The sequence below is a fragment of the Boleophthalmus pectinirostris genome, unplaced genomic scaffold (genome assembly GCF_026225935.1).
Source record: "Boleophthalmus pectinirostris isolate CB_2022bp ecotype Guang Dong unplaced genomic scaffold, ASM2622593v1 HiC_scaffold_15, whole genome shotgun sequence".
NCBI classification, from domain to species: Eukaryota; Metazoa; Chordata; class Actinopteri; order Gobiiformes; family Gobiidae; genus Boleophthalmus; species Boleophthalmus pectinirostris.
Window position 1 is genome coordinate 16500135 of NW_026571070.1, and position 22988 is coordinate 16523122.

The 22988-nt window shown below is 38.1% G+C and overlaps 1 protein-coding gene across 3 annotated transcripts; it reads left to right on the top strand.

Annotated features, from left to right (window-relative positions):
• Positions 1-1223: 1223 nt before the first annotated feature.
• zmp:0000000991 (mucin-2) lies at positions 1224-22988 on the top strand. 3 transcript variants are annotated; one of them, XM_055151112.1, is made up of 5 exons: positions 1224-1437; positions 11086-11171; positions 11267-11417; positions 16052-16094; positions 17309-22988. In XM_055151112.1, exons 1-5 carry the CDS (start codon positions 1334-1336, stop codon positions 17666-17668), a joined length of 744 nt encoding a protein of 247 aa, XP_055007087.1. In that variant the 5' UTR covers positions 1224-1333; the 3' UTR covers positions 17669-22988. The 3 variants fall into 3 exon arrangements, with proteins under 3 accessions (XP_055007087.1, XP_020787211.2, XP_055007086.1); XM_020931552.2 differs by having other exon boundaries at positions 1235-1437; XM_055151111.1 differs by lacking the exons at positions 11086-11171; positions 11267-11417 and having other exon boundaries at positions 1235-1437.

Sequence of the window (22988 nt, forward strand, 5' to 3'; positions counted from 1 at the left end):
AAAAAAACAACAACAAAAAAACACTTTGCTACTGATTTACACAAAACTTTAAAACTGAAAATAAATATAGGCTACAAATATGTACTGTACCTTAGAGCAGTTTTGTGATGTATAAAACATAAAACAAATAAAATATACTTTGAATATGAAATAAGGCATAGAAATACATGCATGTATCCAAAATAAACTATATATCCAGCTGTTCTACAATCTCTACATTTAAATAATTAAATAAATATACTTATTTATATAAAAGATGTCCTAAAATAAAATTGTTTCAACTCGATTATATGAGTTTGGAGATGTCTAGCCAAGCAACAAATGCCATATTAACAAAATTAATGAGAGAAATTAATAAAGGCTGAATTTAATAAACCCCATGCCTAATTGCCTAATTATATTATTTATATCATTTTTTTCTGATTTCTGATATAGCATCAGATTTCCGTGACCTTGGTTGAACCAGCCCAGCACACATTTCCTTGAACTAAACAAAACATTAAAACTGAAAGTGCATTAAACAGTTAGAGCTTCTCCTCCTTTGTCCTCGGTGCGTGTGCTTGTGAGGGTTGGGTGTGGAGGTATTTGGTCCACATGAAAGTGTCTGCTCACCTGTGTACCCTGGAGGGGACAATGCAGTTTGTATAAGGATCTACTCTTTATTAAATTAATAAAACCGTCAATATTGGACATGGACAATAATTAACAGGTGGAATACAGTAATAAAAGTCCTCATGTCATTGTTAACGCTCTGAAAGGGACAGATCAACCAAATTCACTTTATCCTTTAGGTGGTTATAAAGTATAAAGCACCAGGCTGCCCACTCATTGATGTCTATTAGAAGAACAGAATGGGTTTCTTTTTAATTTGTTCAGTGTTTATTCAGCATTCTTATGTAACTCTACGGCATTTAATTGGCTATTTGCTGTAGCAGTCAGGTGTCAAATAGCTCTCTTAGGTCATAGGAGGGAGATAGCCTTAGCATATTTATTAGGAAAATATTTACTTTTCGCAACTTTGTCTGGACACAAACTGTCACAGACTGAATTATGAATGGACTGAAGTGTCCTGTGCAGAAGTGCCCTGTGACCTTCAGTAAACATGGACGTGGCTCGGAGGCGCAGTGTTTGCGCTGGTGGTGCTGGCCTGCGGGCTAGACGGAGGTGAACTTTGCCCTCCGCAGTGGCAGTGGCACAAGGGACTACAGCGGGACTACAGCGGGACTACAGCAGACCTGCAGCGGCCGCGCGGGGTCTCGGACTCGGGCGACACATTTCACACATTTTTAGGATGCCGCTCTTAGTCAGTCCGGGACGAACCGGTTAAGAAAGGATGTCAACAAGTGACGCAGGAAAGCCGAGAATTGGAGGTGGAGGAGGAGAGACACACGCAGCTACGCCTCTGAGCTCGCCACAAACGCGGACTCACACAGAGAGGTAAGTCCCAGCCTCTTCCCGGGGATTTTTATCAGATTTCGATCGTTTCTAATGCTATTTGTCTCTGAAATACTGCTTTTGCTCAGCCTGTTCTTCATTATTGTTGGGATTTGACGCACGGGCTCATTTTACGCAGAAAATTCCCGAAGACAAAAGTGCGATTGAAGTTTGCTTTTATGGCTTGCGCGAGTGGCTATCCAACTTCTGGTCACTTTAATTCGCACAAAACTCACACAGACCTCAACATTTGTCTCTATGTGTCGGACAACTCTTTGTACAAGTGTCAGCGTGCCCAGGTGAGCGTTATTTAACACGACTCGAGGAGCAGCGGCGCATGACAGCACATGGAGCCCGGGGGTACGTGGATGTACTGGGGATCTGCGCGGACAGTGACACGAGCTTTGTGCGCAGTAAGCTTTAGATGTTGCCATTGTGAAATACAGAAGCTTGCTAGAGTCTAGTCAAATCAGCCACATTTTAAAGCAACAAAAATGCGTGTATACAGTAGTTAAGTGTCATATACCGCTAGGAGCATAGGCTGTAGGCTACACTGTCATTCAAACTACAGCCAGTTTAGTTGCTGATTTATTTATTTTGACATTTTGCATTTGGGATTACATATTTGACCTAGAATGCATCTGGAATATCGCTCTTGGGTTAATGGAAATCACTATTGTGGCATGCTGGAGCAGGTTTAATCTGTAGTAACCCCTCTTAAGACAATGAAGAGCTGTTTATAGCCTTCGCTCTAAGTCTAAGCAAATCCTAGGCCTTATTGTTATTGTTATTATTATCACTGTAAAGATGTGTATCAAAGGTGCATATTTTGATGGGGGGTCCGCTACCTGCTTGTCTCCATGGAGATGCTACTGTTTTGTCTGAAATGTCCCGGTATGGCATTGCATTTATCCATCTTACATTTACACAATAACATTTTTTTTTTAATCTAAAAACTTGCATTCTTACTGTGAGTGGGCTCGCCTCTCCACACACCTGACATATAACTTCGCCCTGTGTTGTACTGCCATTTAATACCTGTACTATACTGTGGAACATTCCAGGCGGAGACCCTCTACCGGAAAAGCTACACAATGCACCTTTAATGTTTACACTCGTATATTTTAGCCTTGTATGTCATCAGACAAGCTCATACAAGTGTCCTTTCAGTCTTTTAAAAAGTGCCCCCACAGACACACAAAGCTGTCTTGTGTCTGTGCGCCTGCATTTCTTCAAACACTCATTATATAAACACATAATCAATCCTGTTCAGTTCAGTGTACTTCAATGTTTACAACTGTGATCTGCAGCCTGTCTATACACATACAACGCATAAAGATGAGTTATTACGTCCCAAACTGGAATATGAGATGGCAGGATAGCGCGCTGTTTGCTTGGTTAATGCAAAACCTTGTGTAATCTCTGGTTCTCCTTCTGATTATCCTTTTAATTATCAGCCTTATATGCAGTGGTTAATGTTGATTTTGCTTATATTAAACCAGATGCCCTTCCTGCTGTTACACTGTCCTTTTGGCTAGCTTAAGATGGTTTGATTTATCATATCCCAAGCTTTGTCTGAACTAATTTAACGATGCAATATTGGATGTTCTGGTCTACATCTTGTATTAATGGTGCACTGTGTAAGTTTTCTGGTGTGGGGTTTGCCACCTGCCTGTCTCCATGGAGATGCTGTTGCTTTGCCTGCAGGTTCCACAATATGATATTAAACTTATCTGTAGCATTTCTTTCATTAATCTTTAATTAATCCTCATGCAGACAAGCAGCTGGCAGACCCTGCAGCAGAAATGTTACATAATGCTTTTTTAAGTAGTCTCCTCATTATGATGGCTCTAAGCTCAGTAGTTTAGGCAGTTTGGGCATCTGGTTTAAAATCTATGCCACATCACATTTTATGAAAGGCATTAGACAAACTGTAATGATTCACTAGGGGAACTATTTGGACATAGTAGTTCACACATCACAATAAAATATAATAACAAAGAGCAAAGACAAAAAAAAACAAAAAAAAACAAAAAATTGTAATAATAATTTCAAAATCAGTATAGTATAAAATAGCAAGAGTCTGGTGCCAAGTAAGGCTTAAGTATTATACAAGAAAAATACAATAGAGAAACATAGGCCATCCTAAAAGATTATTATTATTTAATAATAATTAGCATGTTGTTCATGGTATTACCAGTAATTATTTTTTCCAAGACGCATTTGTTTTGGAATATTAGCTCAGAATAATCTTTTAAAAGGAACAGATTATAGAGGTGTGTCGTACAAGCCCAGTTCTGTCTTCACTTTGTATCTTCGCACCCATTGGAAAATCATCGTTAAATTTGCCTTGTATTTGTCTCTTAAGCAGTGCAAATGACTTAAAGGTGTTGGAATAGTACATGAGTTACAATGGCAGTGAGTCCGCACCCAGAATGATCTCAACATCGATGCTTGTGGTTATGTAAGAATCCTATTGGCAGATGCAGCAGCCACACACCCACAGAGAAATTGACCTAAACTAAGTCACAGCATACTTTTATAAGACACACTATGCTGCAGATGCCAAGAGGAGAGACATGCAAGCACAACAATTAGTCATAGAGGTTTGCCAGGGGATCAAAACATAAACACTGTGTCCACTGTATTGGATATTCTAGTACATGTACTCACAGCTACAATAACAAGATATAGTCTGCTAATGCAACCATCGGAAGAGCTGCGGGTGAGTGTACTGAACAAAAACAAACGGGCAGATTAAATGGATTTTATTAAACGGAAGGAAGGAAATAGAACAATGCGGTTTCCGTGGATACAGAGGCCTGACTTAAAAGCTGTCATGCTTCATAGATAGTTAATATCGTTATAGTTGGTTTAGAATGAAATCATGTTTGACACAGCAATGTAGACAGCATTGATGGATTTGAGCTTTAGTAGGGCAGTGTGTTATTCTTAGATATTACTTTTATATGAAGGAATGTGAAGGTTTGTGTTTCCTGGTTTATCAGCTGTGCCTCTAATCCTGTCACAATAATTTCTGTATCGATTTAGTGATCAGTATATGAAAGCTGGAACTATATGTTTTGGGGCTCAGTATTGGATATTTGGATAGTTTTGGTGTAATATTTGGATAGTTTTGGTGTAATACAATAAGATTTGAGCTGCAAAACATTGAATAATGGCAATTTTTCCTTCATTCTGCTCTTTATTTGTTGCCGTTCATGATAACAGGTTTACTTGGATTATCTTGTTTTATTGTCAATGTGTCAGTGGCATAAAGTAGTTTCAATATTATCGTTTATTACAATACATCTCTGTTGTTTCTTTGTTATCGTGATCTGGCCTATGTCTATTTCTACTAGAATATAGGTTAAATCAACTCGTAATGTTTATAATACTGTCAGAAAACGTTACAGACAGAGGAAGAAACTTTTCAACATATATATCTTGATAACTATTTTGAGAACACAGCTCAAATTTAACAACTTTTACTCAAGGGCATAGTGTGTTATGATGTGTTTATCATAGAAATGTTGCACTTTGGTGGAGGTCTGTTTGTAGTTTATTTATTTCAGCTCAATCAGACATCACCATAGCTAATACACTTGAAGGAATACATTTTTTAGAACATTAAACAAATTCATTTTAACTAAGCTTTTCATTAAACACAAAAAATAAAATTGCCATAAAAATAAATAGTCCCCTGAAACAAAATAGTAAAAATAATCTGAAGGCTAGTGAGCAGTGTGTACAAAGAGGCAGAAATGTTTGAGGAGGTGTGATTTCTAAGAAGAGTACGAGCTTCATGTGTGAAACCAGCATCACATTAGCCCAGATTGAGCTATTTTCTTCAAAAGTAAAAAGGGCCAGATGGATGAGAAAGCTCTAGGCCATCTGCAAATGAACAATTACCCACACAGGGACTACCACAATGAGAGTTTTCACACTTTTAAACTGAGATCGTGGTCAGATAGTGATTCAAAGTGTGATAATAATGACCACTTAAAGTCTCTCTGGAGTTTGCCCTCGGCATTTTGAGCCTTGAACTTAAATTATGCTACTGTGAATTCTAATTAGTAAAGCTGTAGGAAACTTCTTGGTAGACAAAAGACATGTCCTGCTGGATGATTAGTCTACGGAAAGAGGGGGCGGGGCAAAGATCTCAAAACTGTTATGTATCTCTGTGTATATCTGTCCCAAACTGACTCACCTGCACAGGAAATCATGAAAAAAACTACTATTTATACAGTAAAGTACTAGGAAACACTGCATTTATATAACAACAAATTAAACTTGTGAGTCATGAGTTGAATCTGCCTGTTACATATAAAGATACTAAAACATATCAAATATTCAGCTAACTCCCTCACTCTCTGCTGTTGTCCTGTATAAATCCTTAAAGGTGCATTGTGTAACTTTTCTGGTGGAGACTCCGTCAAATACTTTTCTCCATGAGATGTTATTGCTTTGTCTAGAACAGGGGTGGGCAAACTTTTTGACTCGTGGGCCACAAAGGATTCCAAAAGCAGATGGATGGAGTTTTTTGGTAAGAAAAAAATGACATGTTACAATATTACAATATTGAAATATCCCATACTTGAAAATCATTACAAAGCATTACAACAAAATATCTGTCTTTCAAGTCCCACGGTATTTACTGTTTACTGAAATGACTTTTAAAACACTTAAAATCTTTATTATTATTATTCAAGTTTACCGAATTAAAAGGATTAAAGGGCCACATATGGACCCCGGGCCATAGTTTGCCCACCCCGTTCTAGAATGTTTCACAGTATGTCATTAAACCTTTCTATTTTCATGGAGATAAGAGAAAATGTGTTTGACTAAGACACAGCTGATCGACTAAATGACTAAAAACCTACAGCCCTATAATTAGTGACTTGTTTTGAGAGTTTGTCTTTAGTAACAACTTGGAACCTGTAGATGTTGCAAAGCTAATTTGATGTATTCTGCCTCCTAGCCTGTTCTGGTTTTCATTTAATCTCTTAGTGCTTATGTAACTTCTGACTGTAAATCAAGAATCTGTGCTTTGGGGACTCCTCTTGAGTAAGCCCTCATTTCTACAACTACTCCTTATTCAAAGAAGAGGAGTATTTAGCAGCTTTTCATTCAAATTAATGAAAAGATCAAGTCAATGCATTCAACATTTATTAATACCAAAAACAGACCAAAAATATGTGTTAAAGTTTTCATTTTAGTTTTGCACAGAGATGAGTTCATTTAGTATCCTACTTTATAATATTACTTCTTGCTTTGCCATGTGGATTTCTGACATGTCTGTATGATAGAGAGATAACTAAACCAGATAAAACAGTTCTGACTTACAGTCCTTGCCTTCGCATGTTCCCCTCACCTGAGGGATGCATGTTTAATGCAATAGTTTGTTTTAGCTCATTCATAAAATATTTCATCATTGCCCAATGGGTTAAATATGGTAATGAATGCAATCTTTTCAGTTTTGACCATTTTCTGTAGTTTGCAGAACATTTTGGTGGAGAGGGATGAAAAAATCTAATTGAATTGAACATAGACTTTTTTTTTTTTGAGAAAAATCAACAATTGTGTTGTCACGCAAAATTGCCCAGCCCTATGAAATCACCATATCGCCCTGTCTGGCTTAATAAATACACCCATGATTACACATAATACAGTCAACCAATACCAAGATATCTGAGCTCTGAATCTGCTGAGAAAGTTCCAACAATCAAAGTACTGTATTCCTCTGTCTCTCACTATGGGTCAGAGTAATGCGCTGACATCATAAGAATGTGATCTACTGGACTCTCTGCATACTAAGCATTATTTCATTAGTGTCTTCACTCAGTTAGCTGCTATTTGAATATAAATCCTACACTAAGTGTCTGGGGAATGCAATTGTCTAGTTTTACCACATCCTGTTGAACTGTTGACTGACATGAAAAGATATTAGCTTGTTACAGACAGCTAACTATGACAGAAATGGCTTCCGACCTTTGAAATGTGAACTATGCAGTTTTAGTTTGTGAGAATGTGGTTCAAACAGGCATTTGTTTTTACAGATCATTTACAGGCTAACACCATTTAGCCACAGTTTACTAACAAGTTTTACAAGAGACTCAATGCAATGTAATGTAATGTTTCATCTTTGTCCCGGGGCAAAGGTTGGGATGAAAACATACACAGAAAAGTCCACATGGGAGGTGTGTTCGGGTTGGTACCAGATCACGCCTCATATTTAATATTTGGGATCTCTCTCTGGTCCTGTCTTGTCACGCTGCTGCAGCTGCTGCTGCTGTAAAAGCCCAAAAGAACAGACTCTAATGAGGCCAATGAGTCAGGCCTAAAGGAAAAAGGTGGAGAAGTCTGCAGACTTCAGCCAAGACTGTACTGCAATATGTCGTCATGAAAAGATGTTTGATCCAACAATTTTGTTTATGCAGATTGTTTTGATAAAGTGCATCATGTCTCTATGGAGATGCTGCCAGAAATGTTCCACTGTATGGCATAATACTTATCTATCTTGCTTTTATACAATTGCAGGTGTTTCCTTGCTCAAAATTATCTTGAAAATGTGCATTCTTGCAGGGTCAGTTTTCCACAGATCTGACCTGTGATTTTGCCTGGTGGTTGTTTCCTTCCACAGACATGAATAAGTTTAATGCCATATTGTGGAACCTTCTACAGAAAAGCATTAACTTCTCAGGGAAGACAAGTAAAGTTACACCAGAAAAATAACACAGTGCACCATTAATCAAGTGCAGTAGATGTATACTAGTACATAGACATAGTGAAGTGTCCAGAATGACACACTTAAATGCATTTAGAGTTCCTTTTCCTTGGACCACTGCAGACTGGGAACACACCACTAGAGCATATGTTTTTGAAGTTGAAATTCTTAGTTGAAATTGTTGAAATTCTTAGTTGATAAAAGTTTGGGAAATTCTTAACTAGGACATGTGCCCCACACTCAAACGATAACATAATATAATAATATAATATCATGCCTAATATAGGGTCTATATTACGTGGAGTTGTGTGTTGTTTCATTCACACATGTTTGAGTAATCCAAAATGCTCTGATACACCTTGTGATGTCATGAAGTAGTAGTCTTCAAATTAGCAGCTACCTTCTTTTTTGTAGTAGTATTTTATTGTCCCTGTAGGGAAATTGTCCTCTGCATTTAACACATCCTTTTACCCATAGTTCAACAAAGATGGGCAATTCCAGGGCTGAAATGGTCCAAATGATTCTCGTGTAAGTGTATGGATTTTAAAAACACAGTGGAGTACTTCTTGTATTCCCTCATGACATCACAAGGTGGAAAAGAGTGTTTTCTGTTTCAAGTGAGAACTCTAGAGTCTAAATATGCAGGGTCTGTGTGTTAAATGTGTGTATGAATGAACTAAAATACAACTCGAGGTATGTTTTTCATAAGGAAACATTATAACAGAACAGGCTCTTTCACATTAAAAACATGTCTCCAATTGTTTGTCCATTGTAGTATCATATCTGATCAGTTCTAACACACACCTTAGTTCTTTTATTCAATTATTACTAACTCTTTTATCAGTCTGTCCAAAATGGTGATGCTGACATGCTCGGTCACGTTTTTTTAACGCCAAATTCTGAGCCCTTCTGTCCTCCTCTCCACACATTGTTTTTGGCAGAGCTTCAGTAAAGTGGAGCTTCATGTTTGGAGTGGGTGAGTGGGTGTGTGAGCTGTTCTGGTGGTTGTAAAAGGAAAGTGTGTGGACTCAGTGCTGTTGCATAACTATAGCTTTGCACCTCGGTAATGTGGACAGGATAAGAAGAGACATGTTTCAAGTTTGCATGCTGGTACACTGCATTGTGTTACAGTTTAAGTTGCACTGTGTAACCTTTCTAGTAGATGGTCCTCCACCTGGTTCTCTCCATGGAAATGTGGTTGGTTTTTCTAGATATATTTGTCTATTCATAGAAGGAATTATTGTATTTTTGAGCAACAGAAACACCCGTAGAGAATACATGCGAAATGGATTTGTTTACATTCCTGGCAAAACAATAACATCTCCATGGAGACAAGCAGGTAGCGGACCCTCCACCTGAAAAGTTGCGCAGTGCACCTTGAGTCTATAATATTTTTCTGACTTGTGGGAAGAGCACTGCCGCTGGTTTGGTCCTACTATTGGAAAAACGCTTACTCAACAACCCCTTAGGCATTCAAGTATTCAATAATAGAGGTGGTAACTATAGCAACACACTGGTAATATTTGTCCAGGTTTGGATCTGACAATATTCACGGGTTTCAGCTTTCTGTTATTGGTGACATTTTGAGGACTTTTCACTATTCAAAAGGTAGGATATTTCTATTTTGTTTACATTGATTTCTGCTGTGGCAACGGTCCTCATTTTTCATCAGTCTGAAACCAACAGATAGATACTTTGGGCAGATCTCTAAAATGTTGTGGGAGTCGTAAATATTACATTTATTTTAAGAGTTTTATTTATTTATTTTTAATATGGTTAAATGTTGGCTATTGAGCTTTAGATTACATAAAAAACAAGGGAAGATCTTACCTTGTGTTCAGTTGTCTTCTGGCTCCCACTTGGACCTTGGATTTGAAGTCACGTCCGAGTTTGAAACGTATTATGTTTCGCGTGTCGGACTACGTGGATTATGATTATGATTATTCCCTCATCTTATGAAAACACTACCACTTGAATTAATTTAACTTTTGAAATTTGCACTTCATATTATGTTATGATTTCTCGTCGGTTACAACCTTAGGGACGATAACACTCATTAAATCAAGTTTTTGTTCAATATTGGCCTCACCACAACACCAACTACCAAAACCCATAGGCAGTGATGCGGACGCGGTAAGGTATTACAGTAAAATGAGTGACTGAAATTGACATTTAAACCACCAAAGTGTCCGAACACAATAAAAACAGTTCACATTTACACGTCACAGTGGGCGTAGCCATTTTGGATTCTGACTCGGAATCCTTGCTCAGTCTACTTTTTCCGCCACCGAGGTCCGAGTCACTCTCTCCCAGGAAAAGGGGCGTGTCACGTGTGTTGCTAGGCAACTTCCTCGGAAAACCAATTCAGAAGGATAATCGAACGCAGGGTTATTCCGTTGTTGTTGTTGTTGTTTTTCAGCCAAAAAAATAAACTGTTTTGTTTGATTTGCCCTGTTTAGTTTACCTAATCATGTGTAGATAAGTAACAATAAATGACATATTGTAATACTGTATCATCAAAAGTCTCACAGTAATATCGTGGGCCATCACAATATTGGATTACAAGTCTCTTTGCTTAAATTCTTTGAGCAGACTACATGAAGATGCAGTAATTGCTAAAAAGTAGATGGAACCACATAGACATAAACCTTTGCTCTGTTTCAGTGCAGAGTCAGACTACACTAAGAAATAACTGTTATTAAGCACCTAAAATTATTGTTCTTCTTATGACTTGTCAAAGCTTGTTCAGGCATTATAAAAGGAAAAAGTAGGATTCTGTTGGCATATACAAGTTATTGCTATAAATATCGTACAGTAAGATGCATATCAAGAAAATATCATACTTGAGAGATTTGGATATTGTTACATGTAGCGTATTAAATTCAATTAATTAAAGTCCTGTTATTTATTTCCTATTATTTCAGAGAACAAGGTGAGACACTTCACAGCAGCTTTGTCACTGAGTCTAAATCCAGTCATCCACTCAACACCACAAAAGAAACTTCCACAGGTAAATGAGCGTTAATGCATTTATATAACACCAACACTAGTGACTATACAGGCCTGTAGGCTGTTTATGTAACCTTGGTTGTAATTTTCTTTCAGCACTGACATTTTCCTCAAAGTCCACCAAGGATCACACAGGCCAGACAAAGAGACCCAAATTCACATCACATTTCTTTTTAAAATTCGGCTCCAAACCAGGTCGGAGCGGATCAGAGCCGGACCTACACAACAAAGAGACTTCCACAGATAGGTAAGAGAATACTGAATACAGACAACAATGCCTTTACAAAACAAAACATTTCATGAGAGTTAGTCATTATAGGGGGACAGTGTGTACTACAGATGGCTTTAGACTATTGATACTCTGCAGCTGACGTCATCCTCATTCCCTCGAGGGGGTGATGTTAACTGGAGGCTCTACTCTGTCTGAAGCTCTGTGACTCAATTTAGACTTTAATCTGTGTTTTTGTTTTACCACAATCAAACCATAAAGTACTGACTTAGCCGGCTCTGCAACAGGTGAGCCGGCTCAAATGACATTACACTCATTAGTGAACAGTTTTTCTTTCACTTTCACCTTTTTTACTGATAATTAAACATCTAAACAAAACCATGAATGCTCGTATTTTGATCATATTTGATGAAAATGTGTTGTTTAAATGCATTTTGTATTTTACCCGTGGTAACTGCTGAATATTCCACCACAGACATACATGTACATCCCCAGAATGACATCACTGCAAAGTATAAATCTGAGCAAATCTGTTATTATAAGGCAGTACCTATCCATAACTTTTAGAGTCATGAAAAAAACACCATCACCATAACATTTAACAATTTAAAACAAAATTAGTTAGTTCTTTTAGTTTTTCAATTATTATTTTTTGATATTTGTTTAAAAGATGTTCCAGTGTAAAAAGTACATTTAGAAACTATACATAACCTAATAATAAAATCAGGAGGCAGAAAGTAAGTAGGTACACTTGATTTGTACCTTGTGTCATTTTATTCACTTACATCACACTAAATCGCCTATAGCACACCTGCCTGTCTGGTTACGTGACACATATATTGCCCTGACACGTTGGCCTATTTTATAACTATTTTATGAATCGTTTACCATTATATGCCCTTTAAGATTACATAACTTTGAACTTCACACTCTTTTTTTAAGTTTAGTATCGCGTCTCCAAAAGTTTTTGACATTTTTGGAGTAGCAACTGGAGCTGGACTAGTTTTGATTTATGGCTTTAGCATTTAAAATCAATATTCAGATTGTAGTGCATATTTTATACATGCACTAAATGAGAAGATTTAGCTAATTTGCTAATTGTGACCGCTCTGATTAATCTTGCAGCCTCTATAACATGGGTCTCCAAACTTTTTTTCCTCCAGTGAGCGATTTTACAAAATGAAAATGCCAGAGAGCTACTTATTTTAGCAGTGGCAACAAATTGAGTAAATATAAGAGCCACTGTCTTAGATAGGAACAGTTAGAAGCCTATAAAACATACATATCATCCATTTATTAGTGCAGAAAGTAAAGTTAGGCATGAAAATTATACATTTACAATTTTAATAGTAATTGTATTCATCTAATTTTTGTTATTCAGCACAAAATTTATAATTCAGAAATTCTTTGGCGAGCTGCTTGGAAGGAAGTGGAGAGCTACTGGTGGCTCCTGCTACAAGTTGAAGACCCCTGCTCTATAACCTATGTGTGCATTGTATATTACATTAAATTGGCATTTTGGTCCACCTCTCGCTTGTCTCCATGGAGATGTCATTGCTTTACCTAGAATGTCCCCAGTATAGCATTAAGTTTATCTACAAGGAAACAAGCCAAGTTACACGTCAGAAGAAGGATTATTTTCACATAACCAAACACCTATAATTGAATCAATACTAGATGGATGTTTAATGCCATACTATGAACATTTTAGGTGAACTAGAAACATCCCCAGAAAATTTGCATATACTTAACGTACACAGTAGCGTTTGTGAATGAAGTTACGATTTCGTTCACACACTAAGGTGCATACCAGGGTTGCGTGATGTGTTTTTAAGCCCTGTAATTTCGTGACACCTGGCAGTAACAGCGCCTGCTCACAGGTCAAACTCTGTTCTTTTGTACAGGGCTGGTTCAACTGTTTGGTTTAAACAGTATCTGAATCAATTGTCTGCGTACTTCATTGTGTAACAAAACGTCTGGAAATATTACAGAGACATTAGTGGAGTAAAGCTGACCTGATATGACTGTAATGGCATGCACTGTATTTTCATTTCCTTCACTTATCTATATTATGTGTCATGCCTTTGAAATGCCATTTAGTTATTTAAGGAAGTTTCTCACAGTTAATATGTTAAATATAAACTGGCTGGTAACGAGTAAGTAAATTAATTAGCCTTGATCTTGATAACAAGGTAGAAAATGAATACCGGTACTTCCTGAAACATTATCTGAAAATATTTTTGAAGGTTTAGAAATGAGCGACAAAACAAGAAAGTGTTGAAATAGGCTAATTGTTAGACATGCTATAACATGCTTTCTAGTAATTCTAATCAGTCTATTTATCATACTTATTTAGATTATAATAATTTAGAGTGCCTGATTATTGAGTATTATGTCAAATGTATCAGTTTTAGCTCTTGCTATTTTCAGATATAAATGTTATCAAGAGGTAGCGGTAGCCAAAGAATTTAAAGTAGTCTTAAAGTAGTCTTAAGTAGCAAGCCTGTGATTGTAAACAAATATTATTATCAGATAAGAAACAGACTCAGAACAGGTGGAGGTTGAGCTTAAACCTTTTGCATGCCAAATGTTACAAGTTCGTTCAGCCTTAATAATTTGCAACTTGTCAAAACAATTTACCAAACTATTTACTAAATAATCTGACTCATATTACTCAAGAACAGAAACCACTAAGGTCGATTCTGGTGCTGATTTTTAAAGAGACATTATGTAAGTTTTTAGGTTGTGGATCTGAAACCTATTTGCCGTGGAGATGTTATTGTGCCTGAAAAAGCATAAATCAAAGGAATCCCCATGGAAACAAGCTGGTGACTCAACTTAAAGGTGCACTGTGTAACTTTTCTGGTGGAGGGTCTGCTCAGTAATTGTCTCCATGGAGATGTTATTGTTTTTTCCTGGAATGTGCCACAGTATTGTATTAGAAGTGGCTATTTCCATGAAAACAAGCATGTGACGATTAAACAATAACCAAAACAAAACAATAACATTTTCACAGAGACAAGCAGGCGGTTGAAAGTTACACACTGCACCTTTACTTAAGATTTTTCCTGGGTAAATTAAAGATGTATGCGATTATACCTTAATAAAGAATATTTCAGATAAAGCAATAACATTTTCTTGAGACAAATTGGTGAAAGACCGTCCACTAGACCACTGTAGTGCACCCAACAATAATATTCACGGACAAATTTAAACTCTTTTACAGTACTTTTTTTTTGCTTGTTTTTTTTGCTTATTCCCATGGTCAAATTTTAGGCGTGCTCCACATTGCATACCACATTAAAGATGAACAATAAATCAGTCTACAAGCTTTGTTAATGTCCTTCTACATCGTGTGAATGAACAATAGCTGCTTCTGTGGTAACTCCTTTTCTCCTGGCAGCGGCAGTATCTAGGCACTTGTAAATAAACTTCAGCATCAGATAAGGAAACGTAGTTGTATTAAAGGTTGGGCAAATCTTACATGCCTGAAGTAAAAGTAATACCAGGTGGACTGATTGAGCTGTGCAAAACGGGACACACCTCTCTGTCCCAATCACATGTCCCAGTTCAAAGGCTGGGTTGTTTCCTTATATAGTCACTTGAGTCGGGAGTTTACCTAGCAAATCGCCGCATAGTTTCTTCTGAGGTGTGACGGTTGTAGCTGAGAAAACTGTTTACTAAAAGAAAAGGGGAAAGAGAGAGCATTGAAATGTTGAATGTTCAGTTTGTCTGCATTTCTGTGGCAAATCCAACGCCTCAAATGTCAAGGATAAAACATTACAGTACAGAACAAGGTGTGGTCATGACAATGGAGTTACCCCAAAGCAAAAAAAAACTGCATATTTGTATTTGTTTACAATAGAAAAGAATGACTCAACTACTACTTTCAAATAGTAAAGGTATTTATTTATAATTTTGAGCTCAGTTTTGTCAACTAATAAAAACAGCTGATACTTTGCAGCTGATCTGTGGGTGTGAAGGTAAATGAAAGCACTGTGCTGTTGGAAGCTCTGTTACTCAAGTTAGACTTTAATCTGAGCTTTATTTTAACACAATCTGACCAGGAAGAGCTGACTTGGTTGGAACTACAATAGGTGAGATGATTTGTGCTGTTAAACAAGTCTCTCACTCACAAAATTACAATCAGAGGAGAGCTAGTGTAGCCAACACTTTCTCAGTTTGTCACTCTCGCCTTTTTTGTTGAAAATCAAACACCTAAACAGGACCATGAAGGCTTGTACTGACCACAGCCTCCAGAACAGACATGCCAAACTCAGGCCCGGTTTAACATTACCTATCTCGAAAGAAGTGAAAACATGCAGATTTTCTTGAAATTTTTCAGTAAATATTTAGTTTGGCCCATGACTTAGTCCCAGTTTTTAAATGTATTGTTTAAATCTATTTAGCATTTTTTCTTGAGTTTTCAGATGATCTTAAAACGTTTTTTTGTCTATGTTTGCCAGTGCGTGCGCCTTGTGTCACCATGAAAACCGCTGAACAGCAGTAGTCTTCTTTTAGTTATTTGTAATTAGCTTTCATGTGTAAAATACTTAATTGGGAATACTGAATGTGTTCAAATGTCACATATGGTCAGTTGAATAATATTTTAATTATGACTAATAATTTCTCTCTCTCTCTTCTTTTTCTAGTTTTGATGCATCTCCAGTTTGTGGCAAGGAAATATTTTACCGGGTAAGTCACAACTGCCAAATTATAAAAGCAAATTTCATATTTACTTTTTGTTATTGTTTTTATAGTGTTACCTGTTGGAGATAATTAGCCAAAACATTATAACTGCCACAAACATCACTGGCTGATTATTATTTTAGCGGTTAAAAGATAGGGTGTGTGTACAGCGTGCTTTGGAAATCTCTCTTGTCTTTCAAAATAACCAGTTTGTCGAGGCTTAAATAGCCACACCATGGGAACGCAGACTTCAGTGACACTGCACAGCATGTACTTTGAAAAGTTACATGGGATCCTGCAGATTTGAGTGTTTTGCATATTTTTGCATAGAGATTAAATGCCTCTCATTTTAACTGCACAGGCGAGAGCTTTCCATCGTACACTCCCTGGCCACAGTGTCAGATCTTTGATAACACGACAGGTTAACTTGACAAGTTTAAACCAGCTCTAAAAAAATTGGCAACATGAAAAGGAAAACAAAACAAATTAATAAGAAATTGCCTACAACCACTTTATTTATTGTTATTTTGTTATAATTGTTACTTGCATATTTAATTTTCCATGTAAGTAAATGTGTCCTACATATTTAACCTTCCAACTACTTTCTCTGGGTTTCTAAAAGGTTTCATCAGTTCAACTCCTATCTACAAATCTTACCAGTGCTGTTGATGGAAAAACATCAACTGTAATTACTGTATATATTCTCTGGAAATTCTTTTTTGCATTTAGCGACTGATAAAACTAAATCTATTTCCTACTGATAGTCATATATTTGTGAGATTTGCTCTTATGGTATGTAGTAAAAAAAGAGCATGGGGAGAGTTTATAATACATTTCAATTACATAATTTGTGAAAAATAATCAAAACCCAAAATATCAACCCAAAAATATGCAATTTGTTGTATTCTAAAATAATTCAGCATCGGCCATGAAAAAAAACTAAACAAACATGTGAGTCAATCTCTAATATTTATGACCTGAGCGCCTGAGACAGTGGCAGCAGGTCACAGTAGCTTCTGAAAATTTCTTCAAACCTTCGCTTTTTTAAGTTATTCTTGTTTGCACTTTAAGATTTTTGTTTATTTTTATTTTACTTCATCTGTCCAATTAAACACTCACCATGTTTTTGGGTTGTTTTCGTCTTTTTTTCTTCTTTGTTGCTGGCCTATTCTATTTATTTTAAGTCTAATTTGCTTATTGCTTATTTCTTTTTGGTGCAGGTTCACGATCTAACATTGCATGCTGTGGACAAGATACCTCTTCATTTGAGAGAAGTCAAACAAACACAGAACTGCATCAGCATCGAGACCAGCAGCGGTGACATCCAGAGCTTCCCCAATGGCCGCCGCGGATTACTTAAAGAAAACGCATCTCAAAGTGGGATACCAGCGAAAAGACCGAATTCTGTGGATTTAAACGTGGATAAGACAAGGGCTAAGGAACTTTTGGGACACTCTGCAATGTTATCTTCTACTGTAACTGTCCTGGCCCCCCCCTCAGTGGAGCGGACGACTGCGCAAGAGCAAGAGGGAGGGGACAGGGGTATCAGACTATCAGGGGAACTTACAGAGCTCCTCTAGTGTTGAAAGGATGCTGTCAAGTGGACTACAAAGCCAGTTTACGAGGAGCAACACAGTGGGATGGTCTACTCGGAGTGGGCCTATAAGTTTGGACAATGACAGGAAAATTCAGCAGTCGGCCTCTTTGGATATGAGAGTGGATGATAAAAGAACAGATAGACCAATTCCGTCGCCTCTTTCACCTCTCTCCCCCCCTCTCTCCTCTCTCTCCTGCCTCGCCCATGGCCATAGACACAAATGAACCACAGAGATCTCCGCAAAGGGGTCACTCACCTCTAAACTCGAAGCCAACTACGAGCAGCATGCTTTTGTCCCTCCGCGGGGCCAACAGTCCAATTAGTCCTACCGAAAATCAAACGCAGAGTCCAGATCATTTTGACAGCAATCGGCAATTCTCAACGCATCTCAGTCAAACTTTTCAACATAAAAATCAGCTTTCTCCAACTTCCATTTCAAATAACGGCAATACTCCTCTTTCTTCATCGCCTACACAGAGAGAAAGATTGTCAAAAGCTTATAACTACTCAACGGTGCCAAGTAAGCATTCAGAATCACCCTATTCCCAAGCGAATGCAAGCCAAGAAGCTACCACCCCACAAAGATCTTTTAGCAGAGACCTCCCACAAAGTATTAAGCTCACAAAAAAGCCGCTAACCTTGCCTAAGCGCATACCTTATGACCCCAATGCCTTGTTAAAACCTCATCCAACTCCAAGAAGACCCCTGCTCTCCTCTTTAAATTGGATGTCCCCAGAAAAGGAAGACAGATTAAACATAAATAACAAATCTAATTCTCATTTAACCACACCTTTTCATAGCAATACTATGCAGTCAGATAATACAGCAGTCAATGGGCAAATCCCTAATTATAGCAACAAAAACATGGCAGAGCTAGGTGGTAATCTTGCAACGCTACAAGAAGGACTATCAAGCACACAGAATTCACCAAACCGTCAGTCATCCCAGTTCAAAGCCCAGGTTGAATGTTTAAACAGGGATCCACCAAAACCCATGAGTTTGTCTGGTGCCAACTCTAAATTTAGCATAGCAGGGACACATGAAATGAATCAAGCGAAACCAGCTAACCATGATGCAAGCAGTGATTTGTTTACACCAAAAGTACCCGAGTTCACTCCTACTCCTTTGCTAAGCCCAAAAAGCACCTATAATCCCACGGATAACAGCAGCAAATACCAAAACATGTACAGTGCACCAAAGACTGCTTCTGCTACGTCACAAAATAAAGACAGGCTGACCAAGAAATCCCACTTAAATGACATCACCAACGCAGTGACTAATGCGAACTATAAATCAAGCTTAGATTTGGGTCAAAACAACAAAGCTTCTTTTCAATCCACGTCAAGTTCTTCTAATTTTTCTGGCTCAGTGTCTCAGAAAGAAGAAACATTGTCGCCTAAATTTCCCCTTGGCTTTGAGCGCAGCTATGCCCCCAAACCCTACCAAGCCAAAACAAACCTAAGTCCAACACTTAGTCTTTATTCAAAATCAAACTACAATCTGACCAATAATATCCCAACAGCTTCCAGCCCTTCATATCTTAGTCCACATACTCCTCCTGTTACTATCTCCTCCTTGATAACTCCACCCTCTACTCCTAACTACAACAGCCCCAGCTCCCCACAAACTCCTAGCCCGAAATCTAACAGAACATTAAGCAATAGCATTGACTTAGAGCCCAAAAAGCAAAATTCCAAGGGAGAGACAAAAATGGCTAAGAGAGTCACATTTGATAAGTCGGCTGATTCAAAAAAAGAAGAGAAGCAAGAATCACTAAACCAACTGCCATCAAGGAACGTTAAAGGACCATCTATTTTTACTGCGTTGAGAACTCTCAACCAGCCGCATACGTTTTCGACCTCGCCAAAGTCTTCAAGTATTCAAGTAGGTGTGGGGACAAAGTATAGGTCTCTGTCATCTGATTCTGCGGAGTTGAAATCAAGAGAAATGTACAAACAACTGTCAGCTGAAACTTTTGATCATAAAAACCACGGTTTGAACTTGCCGAGACAAGAGAGGACACTATCGGCAGAATCAGCTACTGCTCAATATCGCTCCTCTGCCGCTCTGTCACTACCCCCTGATTTTTCCAATGGTTATAAGAACCGCTATAGTTCCCCTCCCTACTCTACTCTTGTGTCAAGTAGAACATCCAAACTGGAAACTAAAACCAAGCCACCACGTTCACCACTTTTTCCACGCCAATCCACTCAAACTAATCTTCTAAATACCTCTGCTGCTACTGCAAATTCAACTCCTGCAACAGTTAAGAATCCTCTGTTGACAAGTGGGCCACTGTCTCTGCGACCAGTGCAAATAGACTTGAAAAACTGTTTAAACGGCTTAAACTTAGATCAAATCAACAATAATTCCATAAAGCCTGTTGGGGAGGTTCTTGCTAATGGACAAATTCAGCTCGTTCATAACAGAGTCCAAATCTCTCAATCTCTGCCTGGTGAGAGATCTCCACGGATATCTTCATGTGTAACTGAGACTTTGGTTTATAGCTTAAGGGGGAAATTAGATAGACCTACTGAAGGGCTGAAGAATACCACTCCTAACATACCAGTTCCAAAGGAGACGCAGTTACCCGAAAAAGTGCAGAGAAAGGAGGTATTGAAAGAACAGGGCAATATGTCAAATCTCAGCTCCAATAGTTCCATAGAAAGCCACAACGTTGATGATGACAGCTCGAAAAGAAAAATAAAAGAGGTTGGTAAGAGCAAGTTTTATTCAATCGAAGGGAACAGCGAACAAAGCCCAAAAAGAAGCCGTTTGGGTTTGAAGAAGAGTTCAAGTACACCCAATGCTAGTTTGACCAGGTCTGACTCAGAGAAAACTAGCAAGATGGACCAAATGATCAGTAAAATCAAACAGACTTTCAGCCAAATAAGACCAAACAATGATGAGGAGTCTTTACCCAAAAAATGTCAGAAGACATCCCAGGCACCATCTTTAAGTGGGGTTAGTGATAGCAGTAGAAGTGATGTTACAGTAGAAAGTAACAAAACACTAGAGCGAGAGGAGGACATGACAATGGAGCTAAATAATAATGAAAAAGGTGTGGAGGACATGCATAGATGGGCAAATAGTAGATACACTCTTGTCCAAGTGCCAGTTGAGAAAAACAAGGTGGAGGACCAGTTTCCAGTGTGGACTGAAGAAGTGATGACAATGAATGATGACAATGAAGAGATACCTGATAAAAGGAGTTCACCTCATTTGAAAACACACAGCCCAAGTCAAGACCACGTCGCTTTTGATTTCAAACAAAACCAGTTTTTGTCTGCCAATGATCTCAATTCAGGATATAGCCCAAATTCATCAAATGGTTTTAGAAAATCCCCCTCTAGTCCGAGGTCTCCCTTTTCCCCCTTCCCTTCTCTATCCCCTGTTTCTCCGTTTTCGCCTTCGGAGATCCTTAGTGATAATGTCTTCTACAGCCCAAAACCACCAAGACAAAACTCTTCATCCTCGCCTTGTGAACTTGGTGAGATAAGTTTAGTGGCGACAAGAAGGAACAAAGCCTCAACAGGACCTCCAAGTGTGGGACCTGTAACTGATAAAGAGCGCATGTCCAGTTCTTATGCGGATTTAAAGCATGGTATTGAGCCTGGGAGGTCTTTCTCTGTAAGTTCGGTTTCATCTAGTCGCCCCTCTGGCCCCGGACGGATCTCAACGGGGTCAAGGTTCATGAGTGTTGGCGATTTGACGAAAGGTACTCCTTTTTCATGCGGACATACAGCCAGCGATTCAGATAACTGGAACAGACAATATGACTATGAGGCAAATACCCAAACTGGACGTAACCCAAGTGACGGTAAAGTCCGATCAAGGTCACTGCCGAGATCTTTCCCACAATATCTGAGTATGGGACAGTCTTCTTCAAATCCATCATGGGCACAAGGCATGGATACTGTTGATTTTCCATGGGATACAGAGGGACCCCCCACACCTCCTCCAACTCCTCCCCTGTCCCCCATAATGCCACGCATGTCCAAACCACCAAGTCTCTCTCCCCCTTCTTTCCCTGGACAATCTGACCCACCACAAGACAACCTGTCTCCCAGAGGACATCGACCCTCCCGGGGGTACATGTCCAGCCTCAGCACCTTTGAAGAGTCCTCTGACAGCAGCTCAGACACTACCACAGACGATGAATACTATTTAGAAACAGGTGAAGATGAAGAAAAGGAGACAGAATTGTAAAATAGTTGTATTTGAAAGTCTCTGTGATTTTGGATGAGAGGAGAGGGACATTTGAGCAATGCATCAAGTTAATTTGTAAAGAATGTCAAAGATGTTAATTTTGTTGTTTAAAGTGTGGGTTACTGTTGTCTTTGAGACATTAAATAGGGCCATGTACTGTGCACAAGTCTTTTCAACCTAGTATAAAAATCTAGTATAAAAAAGATGTACTGTGTAACTTTTTTGATGGAGGGTTCACCACCTGCTTGTCTTATCTTATTGAATTACCTGGAATTTTTTTATTGTTCAAATAACCTGCATTTTTACTGTGAGCGGGGTCCCCTCTCCACAGATCTGACCTGTAAGTTGGTGGTGCCACCTGATTAGAGATGCATATTTCAAAGCAATAATGTCTCCATAAAGAAAAGACAGGAGTGGACCCTCCAACAAACTTACATAATGAACCTTTAGTGAAGTTTGTTTTGGTCTCTTAAAGATAAATATAATAATTTATAGCAAAAATAGCATTTGAACAATTGCTTTTTTACACTTTCTATACACACTTACAGTATGTAACTGTATTCATAGCTCCCTAACACTTTTGCACAGTACTGCTGGTTGGTTTCGTATGGTGGGGTGTACAAAGTTGATCTAGGCTTAGCCAATACGCTCACTGTTCTACATAGATTTGCATGGTTGTTGTGAGAGAATATATTTTAATGATGAAACTGTTGTAAGATTAAGCTGAAAATGGCGCTAAATATAAATGTGTGTGTGTGATGTGTGCATCTGCTACTGAGGCATTGTGCTAATTTACAGTTTGAATGTACTTTGTGTTTGAAGATTGAATGTTTTTAAAATGCATAAGCTGAATTGATGACCACCATTTAAACAGGCAGAATGTTGATTTTGAGCAAGGGATAATAATAATAATAATAATAATAATAATAATAATAATAATAATATAGTTGTATTTATATAATAGATTTAAAACATGTTTAAATGAGAATGTTTAAATTGCTCTGTACAGGTTTTGATCTTTTGCTGACTAACTATTTGCACAGAGAGATTCTTAAGTCTTAATATATCTGTTTTATAAATAAACGTTTTGTCAA